The 12,988-nt window shown below is 50.6% G+C and overlaps 1 protein-coding gene across 1 annotated transcript in view; it reads right to left on the bottom strand.

The window, feature by feature from the left end:
• Nucleotides 1–12,604, bottom strand: part of LOC137427242 (uncharacterized) — a 63,999-nt gene extending 51,395 nt beyond the window's left edge. Inside the window, exon 1 of the mRNA XM_068116580.2 lies at nt 11,957–12,604. Coding sequence (XP_067972681.1) covers nt 11,957–12,337 — 381 coding nt within the window. The 5' untranslated portion in view covers nt 12,338–12,604. The remainder of the gene's footprint in view (nt 1–11,956) is intronic.
• Between the last annotated feature and the right edge of the window lie 384 nt (nt 12,605–12,988).

The raw sequence follows: 12,988 nt of genomic DNA, 5'->3' as shown, positions 1-12,988 counted from the left end.
AACGGCCGCGTCCGTGCTCCACTTGGCGGAGCGGGCAGCCCGATAGAAAGGGTCGTCATGGCGACCACTTTTTGTTGAGGCAGTCCGGCAGGTCGAGATCGGGACATTGGATGGCTCCACGCCGAGATGGTGCGTGGGATCTCGGCCCGGGTAAGCCCCCGTCCCTGCACCGAGTGCCGGACGCATCCAGCCGCTGGCACAGAACAACCCGCATTCATGGCTTGGCTTTACGAAGCCGGGCTTTGGACAGAAATTGGCGCACCGAGAGGCATTAGTGAGTAGACTGGGTGATGAGGATAGTGATTTGGCCCCAAAATTAGAAAAAAAAACAAAATTTGGTGATTGGCAAAGGATTGGCAGTAGTGATTGGCAGATGATGGGTAGTGATTGGCAAATTTTTGATTTGTTGAAATTTGATGTGCAAAATTGGTAGTGAGCGATGGGCCCGGTGGGTAAGGCTGGCATCCCTGCCGCCCTTCCCATGTGGGGGCAAAGGAGCAATAGCTTATGGGGTGTATGGCAGTGAAAACTAGCCCGGGTGGGTTAGGTTATATTGATAGGGCCCTAGAAGATGACATTAGGTGACGTTAAGATTAGTTAGTGACTGATACCTGTAGTGGGGACGCAGGTAGATTAGAGTGGATGATAATGACGAGGGAGCGCAATAGTTTAAAGGGACGACAGGGAAGCGCAAGTTTCGGAAGGGAGTAGTTAGCTGAGATGATGCCGTGTGTGTGAGGATTGAACAGGTGAGGATTGAACAGGTGTGATTGCACAGGTGTGAGAACTGGACAGGTGTGTGGAGCAGTGTATGAGTAGTGAGTGTTGTGGATCAGCGCGAATGCGCTTGGGGAGAGAAGGGTGCAGGTGGCACCAGGTGTGAGAGCACAGGTGTGCAGGTACAGGTGTGTGGAGAGAGTTGGAGTAAGTGGTACGGAGTGGTGTGCATGGTGCGAAGGTGTGGATGGGGGAAGAGTGGACCCCTTTCACGAGTACCCGGGGCGGGTAGTGTAAGTGTTAGGTAGAGGGTATAGGTAAATTGTGGTTGGATATTGGCATTTGTGGTGCGGTTGCAGAATGGTGTTGTGGATGGGTGCATTAGTGTTGTGGAAATGGCTGGGCGTGTAGCCTGTTAGTGTGTGTAGTTGGTTGGGCACTCCACCACTGTGAGGATGTCAGCCAGGTGAGGCCGCAGGTGGGCTCTGGGAGCCGGTAGTTGTGAGTGGGTGCCTGAGGATCCCGGGTGTGGATCGGGTAGCCCAGTGCCAGAGAGGGCACCGAGTGGGGAGAGCGCCAGAGGGCCTTCCCCAGGTAGTTAGGTTAGGGTAAGGAGCTAGGTAAGCTCGGGTGGCAACTGCAGTGGTGGAGGTGTGCAGGTGGGTAGACCCGCTGGGAGAGGTACACGCCACAGCCCAGAAATTGTGCGAGGGCACCGGGAGATGAATCGGGGGAGTGAGACCCCAAATTGAAAAGCACCACAGTTTGGCCAATGGGAATTGGTTTTTAGAACCCATAGTGTAAGAGGGCCAATGGTTTGGCCGGAGAAAGACCCCGGGTAGTGTAAAGTTGTTAAAGTCATTTAGGAAATAGTTAGGATTGATGAACCTGTCGCACCATACGCAGCCACTTACCTGTGGTGATGATGATGACTCCACACCTGTGTTTTCTTTGTTTTGGTGCAGGAAATGAGATTGCTGTGGATTTGTGAGACGCATCACGACGTGGATGAGACATTGGGGTGATTCCATCTCTCCCTCCTTAGGAGGGACTGATGATGAATTGGTAATGGCAAATTTTGATGAGAGTTGAAAATGGCAAATTTGATTGGTTAGGAGGGAGAGAAGACGAATTTGGTTTATGGGAGGAACGGGGAAGACAGTAGGGACGTTTGTTGATTTGTAAAGTAGATGTTTATGGGTAGTGTTGTGTTTTGTGGATACAGTAAGGGGTAAGGGAGGGGCCATGTAGGTTACCTGGTGGGGGGGGGGGGAGGGCGTACGGTAGGAACGTACCTGTCTCACCTGGTTCCCATGTGCCCCCAGTGTGCATCACCTTATATTGCATGCACTTTTGCGCCCTTACCACCTTACTCACTTGTCTTCTTCTTTTGTCTCCCACCTCCGAGGATCTGGCTTTGGGGCAGAGAGAGAGGAGAGAGAGGTGCTGGCTCCGCAGTTGTGGGCCTGCACTTTCGCTGCTTGCTGCCTGGATCGATACACCATATGGACCGCAATGTTGGTGGCCACCCACAATGGACCGCAGTTCTTTTGCGGCCAAGCACCACCCATTGATGGACCTCTGGGTCAACGTGGCACCTATGCCAAACAGGTGAACCACTAATAGTTGGCCCCCTGACAGCCACAATAAAGAAATGGACGTGGTTGGCGCCTTTCTTTATTTTGAAAGAAGTAAGAAGGCCAAGTGCACCACATGAAGAGCAAGAGACACCTGCAGGGTTAGGGGTTGTTGAATTTATTTTTATTCATTGAACAATGGTGACTGCACCGGATGGTGCTGACTGTGTGATGGGGTGGTGCTTTTGGTGCTGGGAAGGGGTGCTCTGCACGTTATTAAAGGCCGTAAGGCCACAGAGCACTCGTGGGTTGGTGTATCGATGCTGGCATGCGTGCTCTCTCTATGCATAACATCTGCATGTGTTCCTCCAAAAACAGGTCCTGGATCGTAGTGTAAATATCAGCGTAGTCTTGTAAATAATGCTCCCTACCGGCTGTATGTTTAGTTTGCGAATTCTTTCCGCGATTCGGTTATCCTGTGGGTGTGTTTCTGAGAGGAGAAGGGTGCAACGTCGCAGGGGGACATATTTACTCATTTGTGAATATCTGTAAAACTGTCGCACTCAGGGTAGAGTTAATAGTAGAGGGAACTACATCTGAGTGCCACACTAAAATAGGTAAAAATTTATCGGGTCGGGACGCCCCGAGGGTAGAGAAGGGTGCAATGTTGCGGATATGGCATTTGGCCTCCATATCCGCTTGTAAATATTCCCCTATTTCCCCAATACTCCCCAACTATCCCCAATCCCCCATTCCCTAGTCCCATTGCCTGTAAATAACACTCTGTAGAACCGACCTTCCCCTTTTTCCCCCATTAAATGTCATGCCCAGGTCCACCGCATCTCACGTAGACAACTTTCGGACATCTTGCTAGTTATTCTTAGTCTATGTCAGTTAAGGACTCGTTTCCATTAATTCTGACTCTTCGTTGCACCAGAATGTGATTGTATGGCACCAGTAGTGAGTTTAGGACCTCCCCATACCTCCTCCCATCTTCCCCATGAAACAACAACAACAACAACAACAACTACAACAACAACTACAACAACAGAGGAGATTGGGGGCGGCGCGGCGCGGGGAGTGTGCGTCCTCACTCCGGCGTGGTTAGCCGCCATTGCCCATGCGCTCCACGGGGTTACCACGAAGGGGCCGGCTGTCAGCTCCTCGTCAGGGGCGGAGCCGGTAACCCCCCCGCACCCAATAAGAAGGGCGGACCGATTCCATCTGGGGCGGAGCTAACTAGCCGAGGGCGTGTCACTCCCCGCCGGATATACGCAGCGACTGACCGGACGTGACGTCAGATGCGCCCCCAGCTTGAGAAGACAAGTCGCGACCTCCGAGCGCTGAGCGACCTCCCCGCATCTTTGGACTGGACCGGGTCGATTTTGCCCCTGAGCCAAGGTGCACCTTGAGCCATCGACTGCCCGCTTTCCTTGCCATCAATCCCCGTGTGAGTCAGTTTTGTCCTGTTTATCTGTCGTCTGTCGGGGCTAGTATAAGACCGTGTTTAAGTGCCTATCTTCCTATGCTGTCCCTCTCATTCCTGTAATCTAACCTTCCGCCATATTATAACCTCCTCCGGAGGTCTTGAGAACCGTATCCCTGGTGTCGTGTCATTTTAATCCCAGCCGTTGTGTCCTTTTCCTTCATTGATCTAGCGTAGCGCGACTCGGCCAAGGTTCGAGTATAATCGGGTAACTTGTGCGGACACGGCGGCCATTCCGCTCGGCCCACCATAACATCAAAGTCGTGTCTGTAACAATATCATCAAAATCTGGATTCGAATATCAGGATTGGATGCGGTAGACTAAATAAATGTTCAAATCTGGAGTGAAATCTCACCAAATTTACCATATCTAGCGATTTTTCTAACTAAAGTATACATTCATTTATTTAAGCAAGGCTGTGATTCTCCTTCTGGGATTAGTTTTTTATTTAACTTATTAATACTTTTTAACTTAATTCATAATTCCATGGGAAAGAGTGTCCCTCCACTGCACCTGCGATGTTTTTAAAAAAAAAATCCTCAGCCATTTCACCCAGAAGCAATCAGCTTGCTATCACCTGGTTACATTAGCAATCAGGTTGCTATCACTTGGTTCCATTGATTAGCAATCTGTTAGGTTAGGGTCTCACACCGAGGAACTCTGTTGGCATCTCTGGTAATGGTACAGCTATGAGGAAAAGTCTTTTTAAGTCATGAAACTCAACCAGTGCAACAAATAATTTATTGTTGGAACTCCACCTGAGCTTCATGTAAAGAAGACAGGAACAATACTAATACCAAGGAAAATAATAATTCTTGGGAATACTGTCATTAACATAAACCGTTTTTGGATATGAAACTGTGTGCAATGTGAAGCAGTACTGCAAAGCGGTTAAGTTCCCACGATCCGATGTGCAAGTTGAAGCGATACTCCAAAGCGGTTATGTTCCCATGATCCGGTGTACAATGTGAAGCAATACTGTAAAGCGGTTAAGTTCCCACGATCCGGTGTGCAAGTTGATGCGATACTCCAAAGCGGTTAAGTTCCCATGATCCGGTGTGCAAGTTGAAGCGATAATCAAAAGCGCTTAAGTTCGCACTATCCGATATGCAAGTTGATGCGATACTCCAAAGCGTTGAAGTTCCCATGATACGATATGCAAGTTGAAGCGATACTCCAAAGTGGTTAAGTTCCCATGATCTGGTGTGCAAGGTGATGCGATACTCCAAAGCGGTTAAGTTCCCACAATCCGGTGTGCAAGTTGATGCGATACTCCAAAGTGGTTAAGTTCCCATGATCCGGTGTGCAAGTTGAAGCGATAATCAAAAGCGCTTAAGTTCGCACGATCCAATATGCAAGTTGATGTGATACTCCAAAGCGTTGAAGTTCCCATGATCCGATATGCAAGTTGAAGCGATACTCCAAAGCGTTTAAGTTCCCATGATCCGATATGCAAGTTGAAGCGATACTCCAAAGTGGTTAAGTTCCCATGATCTGTTGTGCAAGGTGATGCGATACTCCAAAGCGGTTAAGTTCCCACAATCCGGTGTGCAAGTTGAAGCGATAATCCAAAGGGGTTAAGTTCCCACGATCCGGTGTGCACGTTGAAGCGATACTCCAAAGTGGTTAAGTTCCCACAATCCGGTGTGCAAGTTGAAGCGATAATCCAAAGGGGTTAAGTTCCCATGATCCGGTGTGCACGTTGAAGCGATAATCCAAAGGGGTTAAGTTCCCACAATCTGGTGTGCAATTTGAAGTGATAATCCAAAGCGGTTAAGTTCCCACAATCCGGTGCGCAAGTTGAAGCAATACTCCAAAGCGGTTAAGTTCCCATGATCCGGTGTGCAAGTTGAAGCGATACTGCAAAGCGGTTAAGTTCCCACAATCCGGTGTGCAAGCAGAAGTTATCCTCCAAAGTGGTTAAGTTCCCACAATCCGGTGTGCAAGTTGCAATGATACTCCAAAGTGGCTAAGTTCCCACGATCCAGTGTGCAAGTTGAAGCGATAATCAAAAGCGGCTAGGTTCCCACGATCCGATATGCAAGTTGAAGTAATGCTCCAAAGCGGTTACGTTCCCACGATCCGATATGCAAGTTGAAGCGATACTCCAAAGCAGTTAAGTTCCCATAATCCGGTGTGCAAGTTGAAGCGATACTCCAAAGCGGTTAAGTTCCCACGATCTGGTGTGCAATGTGAAGCAATACTGTAAAGCGGTTAAGTTCCCACGATCCGGTGTGCAAGTTGAAGCAATATTCCAAAGCAGTTAAGTTCCCACGATCCGGTGTGCAAGTTGATGCGATACTCCAAAGCGGTTAAGTTCCCATGATCCGGTGTGCACGTTAGAGCGATAATCAAAAGTGCTTAAGTTCCCACGATCCGATATGCAAGTTGATGCGATACTCCAAAGCGTTTAAGTTCCCATGATCTGATATGCAAGTTGAAGCGATACTCCAAAGCGTTTACGTTCCCATGATCCGATATGCAAGTTGAAGCCGTACTCCAAAGTGGTTAAGTTCCAAAGATCTGGTGTGCAAGTTGATGCGATACTCCAAAGCGGTTAAGTTCCCACGATCCGGTGTGCAAGGTGAAGCGATACTCCAAAGCGGTTAAGTTCCCATGATCCGATATGCAAGTTGAAGCGATATTCCAAAGGGGTTAAGTTCCCACGATCTGGTGTGCACGTTGAAGCAATACTCCAAAGCGGTTAAGTTCCCACAATCCGGTGTGCAAGTTGAAGCAATACTCCAAAGCGGTTAAGTTCCCATGATCTGGTGTGCAAGTTGAAGCGATACTGCAAAGCGGTTAATTTCCGCCGATCCGATGTGCAAGTTGAAGCGATACTCCAAAGCGGTTAAGTTGCCACGATCCAGTGTGCAAGTTGAAGCGATATTACAAAGCGGTTAAGTTCCCACGATCCGGTGTGCAATGTGAAGCAATACTGTAAAGCGGTTAAGTTCCCACAATCCGGTGTGCAAGTTGATGCTATACTCCAAAGCGGTTAAGTTCCCACGATCCAGTGTGCAAGTTGAAGTGATACTCCAAAGCGGTTAAGTTCCCACGATCCGGTGTGCAAGTTGAAGCGATATTCCAAAGCGGTTAAGTTCCCACGATCCAGTGTGCAAGTTGATGTGAAACTCAAAAGCGGTTAAGTTCCCATGATCTGGTGTGCAAGTTGAAGCGATACTCCAAAGCGGTTGAGTTCCCATGATCTGGTGTGCAAGTTGAAGCGATACTCCAAAGCGGTTAAGTTCCCACGATCCGGTGTGCAAGTTGAAGCGATACTCCAAAGCAGTTAAGTTCCCACAATCCGGTGTGCATGTTGAAGCGATATTCCAAAGCGGTTAAGTTCCCACTATCCGATATGTTTGTTGAAGCGGTAATCAAAAGCGGTTAAGTTCCCACGATCCGGTGTGCAAGTTGAAGCAATAATCAAAAGCGGTTAAGTTCCCATGATCCGATATGCAAGTTGAAGCAATGCTCCAAAGCGGTTAAGTTCCCACAATCCGGGGTGCAAGTTGAAGCGATATTCCAAAGCGGTTAAGTTCCCACGATCTGATGTGCAAGTTGAAACGATACTCCAAAGCAGTTAAGTTCCCACAATCCGGTGTGCATGTTGGAGCGATATTCCAAAGCGGTTAAGTTCCCACGATCCGATATGTTTGTTGAAGCGATAATCAAAAGCGGTTAAGTTCCCACGATCCGGTGTGCAAGTTGAAGCGATAATCAAAAGCGGTTAAGTTCCCACGATCCGATATGCAAGTTGAAGCAATGCTGCAAAGCGGTTAAGTTCCCACAATCCGGGGTGCAAGTTGAAGCGATATTCCAAAGCGGTTAAGTTCCCACGTTCTGATGTGCAAGTTGAAGCAATACTGCAAAGCGGTGAAGTTCCCACAATCCGGTGTGCAAGCAGAAGTTATTCTCCAAAGCGGTTAAGTTCCCACAATCCGGTGTGCAAGTCGAAGTTATTCTCCAAAGCGGTTAAGTTCCCATGATCCGGTGTGCAAGTTGAAGCGATACTCCAAAGCGGTTAAGTTCCCACGATCTGGTGTGCAAGCAGAAGTTATCCTTGAAAGCGGTTAAGTTCCCATGATCCGGAGTGCAAGCAGAAGTTATCCTCCAAAGTGGTGAGGTTGCCACGATCCGGTGTGCAAGCAGAAGTTATCCTCCAAAGCGGTTAAGTTGCCACGATCCGGTGTGCAAGCAGAAGTTATCGTCCAAAGCGGTTAAGTTGCCACGATCCGGTGTGCAAGCAGAAGTTATCCTCCAAAGCGGTTAGGTTGCCACGATCCGGTGTGCAAGCAGAAGTTATCCTCCAAAGCGGTTAGGTTGCCACGGTCTGGTGTGCAAGCAGAAGTTATCCTCCAAAGTGGTTAGGTTGCCACGATCCGGTGTGCAAGCAGAAGTTATCCTCCGAAGCGGTCAGATTGCCACGATCCGGTGCGCAAGCAGAAGTTATCCTCCAAAGCGGTTAGGTTGCCACAATCCGGTGTGCACGCAGAAGTTATCCTCCAAAACGGTTAGGTTGCCACGATCCGGTGTGCAAGCAGAAGTTATCCTCTAAAGTGGTTTGGTTCCCACAATCCGGTGTACAAGCAGAAGTTATCCTCCAAAGCGGTTAGGTTGCCACGATCCGGTGTGCAAGCAGAAGTTATCCTCCAAAGCGGTTAGGTTGCCATGATCCGGTGTGCAAGCAGAAGTTATCCTCTAAAGCGGTTAGGTTCCCACGATCCGGTGTGCAAGCAGAAGTTATCCTCTGAAGCTGTTAAGTTTCCATGATCCGGTGTGCAAGCAGAAGTTATCCTCTAAAGCGGTTAGGTTCCCACGATCCGGTGTGCAAGCAGAAGTTATCGTCCAAAGCGGTTAAGTTGCCATGATCCGGTGTGTAAGCAGAATTTATCCTCCAAAGCGGTTAGGTTGCCACGATCCGGTGTGCAAGCAGAAGTTATCCTCCAAAGCGGTTAAGTTGCCACGATCCGGTGTGCAAGCAGAAGTTATCGTCCAAAGCGGTTAAGTTGCCACGATCCGGTGTGCAAGCAGAAGTTATCCTCCAAAGCGGTTAGGTTGCCACGATCCGGTGTGCAAGCAGAAGTTATCCTCCAAAGCGGTTAGGTTGCCACGGTCTGGTGTGCAAGCAGAAGTTATCCTCCAAAGTGGTTAGGTTGCCACGATCCGGTGTGCAAGCAGAAGTTATCCTCCGAAGCGGTCAGATTGTCACGATCCGGTGCGCAAGCAGAAGTTATCCTCCAAAGCGGTTAGGTTGCCACAATCCGGTGTGCACGCAGAAGTTATCCTCCAAAACGGTTAGGTTGCCACGATCCGGTGTGCAAGCAGAAGTTATCCTCTAAAGTGGTTTGGTTCCCACAATCCGGTGTACAAGCAGAAGTTATCCTCCAAAGCGGTTAGGTTGCCACGATCCGGTGTGCAAGCAGAAGTTATCCTCCAAAGCGGTTAGGTTGCCATGATCCGGTGTGCAAGCAGAAGTTATCCTCTAAAGCGGTTAGGTTCCCACGATCCGGTGTGCAAGCAGAAGTTATCCTCTGAAGCTGTTAAGTTTCCATGATCCGGTGTGCAAGCAGAAGTTATCCTCTAAAGCGGTTAGGTTCCCACGATCCGGTGTGCAAGCAGAAGTTATCGTCCAAAGCGGTTAAGTTGCCATGATCCGGTGTGTAAGCAGAATTTATCCTCCAAAGCGGTTAGGTTGCCACGATCCGGTGTGCAAGCAGAAGTTATCCTCCAAAGCGGTTAAGTTGCCACGATCCGGTGTGCAAGCAGAAGTTATCGTCCAAAGCGGTTAAGTTGCCATGATCCGGTGTGTAAGCAGAATTTATCCTCCAAAGCGGTTAGGTTGCCACGATCCGGTGTGCAAGCAGAAGTTATCCTCCAAAGCGGTTAAGTTGCCACGATAAACACACGAAAAGGAGACAAACGATCACTGCACAGTGACACGCCCCAAAGACGGTGTGATTTCGCCCACAAGACGAGACCCCCTGACATGTCCCAAGAGTGGTGTGGGGCCACCCCAGAGGTGACACACAAACCGCTTTATCGAGCGGTCGAGAGGAACAAACCGCGGCATCAGCAAAGCCAGGCCCGGTCTGGAGGGAGGCCAAGACTGCGGGGAAAACAGGCGCCGCCGGGTCTGTTTCTCTTTCCGTCCCGTCCCGGCTACACTCATACTCATGTTTGTTATGTTGAACCAACGTGATGGTCCCGCCTCGGCTTCCATTCCGCCAGAAACGTGCAATGATCGCTGTCTCTGTTCGAGTGAAAAAACAGGCAATTCATATATCTTCTCCGACAGAACTATGACAAACTCGGTTTTTGTTCTACCTCAGGAGTGCACAAACCCCCCTGCAATCCACCACTAAAACAAACCTCAGATCCACAACTAGGTCACACTCATAAAGCACCCAGTCTACCACAAGAGCACAATCAACCATGGATGGACTACCAGGACACACTCAAATATCCCGCTCCACCATCACGACACACTCAACCCCCAATCAACCACCAGTACACACTCATCAACAGCCCGATCCACCACCAAGACACAGTCATCAACAGCCCGAACCACCACCAATACACACACATCAACAGCCCGATCCACCACCAGGCCACAGTCATCAACAGCCCGATCCACCACCAATACACACACATCAACAGCCCGATTCACCACCAAGGCACACACATCAACAGCCCGATTCACCACCAAGGCACACACATGAACAGCCCGATCCACCACCAATACACACACACATCAACAGCCCGATCCACCACCAATACACACACATCAACAGCCAGATCCACCACCAGGACACAGTCATCAACAGCCCGATCCACCACCAAACCACCGTAATCAACAGCCTGATCCACTACCAAACCACACACATCAACAGCCCGATCCACCACCAATACACAGTCATCAACAGCCCGTCCACCACCAAGCCACAGTCATCAACAGCCCGATCCACCACCAATACACACATCAACAGCCCGATCCACCGCCAAGGCACACACATCAACAGCCTGATCCACCACCAATACACAGTCATCAACAGCCCGATCCACCACCAATACACACTCATCAACAGCCCGATCCACCACCAAGACACACTCATCAACAGCCTGATCCACCACCAAGACACACTCATCAACAGCCCGATCCACCACCAAGACACACTCATCAACAGCCCGATCCACCACCAATACACACTCATCAACAGCCCGATCCACCACCAGGACACACTCATCAACAGCCCGATCCACCACCAAGACACACTCATCAACAGCCCGATCCACCACCAATACACAGTCATCAACAGCCTGATCCACCACCAAGACACACTCATCAACAGCCTGATCCACCACCAAGACACACTCATCAACAGCCCGATCCACCACCAAGACACACTCATCAACAGCCCGATCCACCACCAAGACACACTCATCAACAGCCTGATCCACCACCAATACACACTCATCAACAGCCCGATCCACCACCAGGACACACTCATCAACAGCCCGATCCACCACCAAGACACACTCATCAACAGCCCGATCCACCACCAATACACAGTCATCAACAGCCCGATCCACCACCAAGACACACTCATCAACAGCCTGATCCACCACCAAGACACACTCATCAACAGCCCGATCCACCACCAAGACACACTCATCAACAGCCCGATCCACCACCAATACACACTCATCAACAGCCCGATCCACCACCAGGACACACTCATCAACAGCCCGATCCACCACCAAGACACACTCATCAACAGCCCGATCCACCACCAATACACACACATCAACAGCCCGATCCACCACCAAGACACACTCATCAACAGCCCGATTCACCTCCAAGACACACTCATCAACAGCCCGATCCACCACCAAGACACACTCATCAACAGCCCGATCCACCTCCAAGACACAGTCATCAACAGCCCGATCCACCACCAAGACACAGTCATCAACAGCCCGATCCACCACCAAGACACAGTCATCAACAGCCCGATCCACCACCAAGACACAGTCATCAACAGCCCGATCCACCTCCAAGACACAGTCATCAACAGCCCGATCCACCACCAAGACACAGTCATCAACAGCCCGATCCACCACCAAGACACACGACACCCGGTCTCTGTTCCAGCATCAGGACACACTCACCTTCCAGCCGGCGGAGCTGTTGGTGTCCTCCTTCCCCCTGAAATAGGGTACACACCGGACCATCCACTCATAGATCTGGGAGAGTGTGAGTCGCTTCTCTGGAGAGCTCTCGATGGCCTTGGTGATGAGATCCGCGTACGAAAGGTTTCCCCAGGCGTTCCGACGGGCAGCGATCTTCTTCCCGCCCGAAGATCCCCGACCGAGCCCGATTCCACGCACACTCTCTGATCCCGGGGTCAGGGACTCTCCGCCGGCGACCCCCGGATCCTCCGAGGACTCTCCGGGTCCAGGATCGGGTCTGCGTAGTGGCCAAGTGCACGATCGCGGCCGACTCACGGGGGCGAAGTCTGGGTCAATGTTCGGTACCGGGGACTCCGCCATGGCACCGTCAAAGGTGTCTCGCTCGGCGCGCACCGTTGGCCGGGATCCTTCGTTAAAACCGGCTCCTACGTCACGTCTCTCTGACGTCAGCACGTTGGCACGGTGATCGGACGGGAGCAAAGCGGGATTGGGGAATGAAGGCGTCCGCTCCCCCGGTGGCCGGTTCCCTCCCTCCCTCCAGGCCGCTTATCTCAAGCCATGACGCATCGAACGGGCGTCCGAGCCGCAGACATGGAGCCGGTTGGAGACACGCAACCACCACAATTCACAAATACGATATTCCAAGCGCTTTGTGCAAACACGTGGAAAAGGTTAATAAAGCAAGCGAGTTTAATAAAGAAAAACAACACTTGGAGCCGTCATTGGAGGGTGACATGGCTGGTGGAGCAAACGCAGACAGCACAGAGACGGATTAGATATTAGACAGACAAGACTAGACGTGTCTGGTGGAGCAAACATAGAAGTTCAGCGTGAGTGGGGGTTGGGGGTGGAAACCATCAGCCAGTTTCACCACACTCGGTGCTCTTTATCACTGTACACACATCACTTGTCACGACCTCATGGACCTCGTGACGCCGTCCACCCCCAACCCCCACCCCGTCCCACCCCCACCCCCCACCACGTCCCACCCCCACCCCACCGCGTCCCACC

Source organism: Myxine glutinosa, chromosome 5, assembly GCF_964187855.1.
Source record: "Myxine glutinosa chromosome 5, kmMyxGlut1.1, whole genome shotgun sequence".
NCBI lineage: Eukaryota > Metazoa > Chordata > Myxini > Myxiniformes > Myxinidae > Myxine > Myxine glutinosa.
Note: the sequence above shows the minus strand (reverse complement) of the source record. Positions and strands in the feature narration are given on the sequence as shown.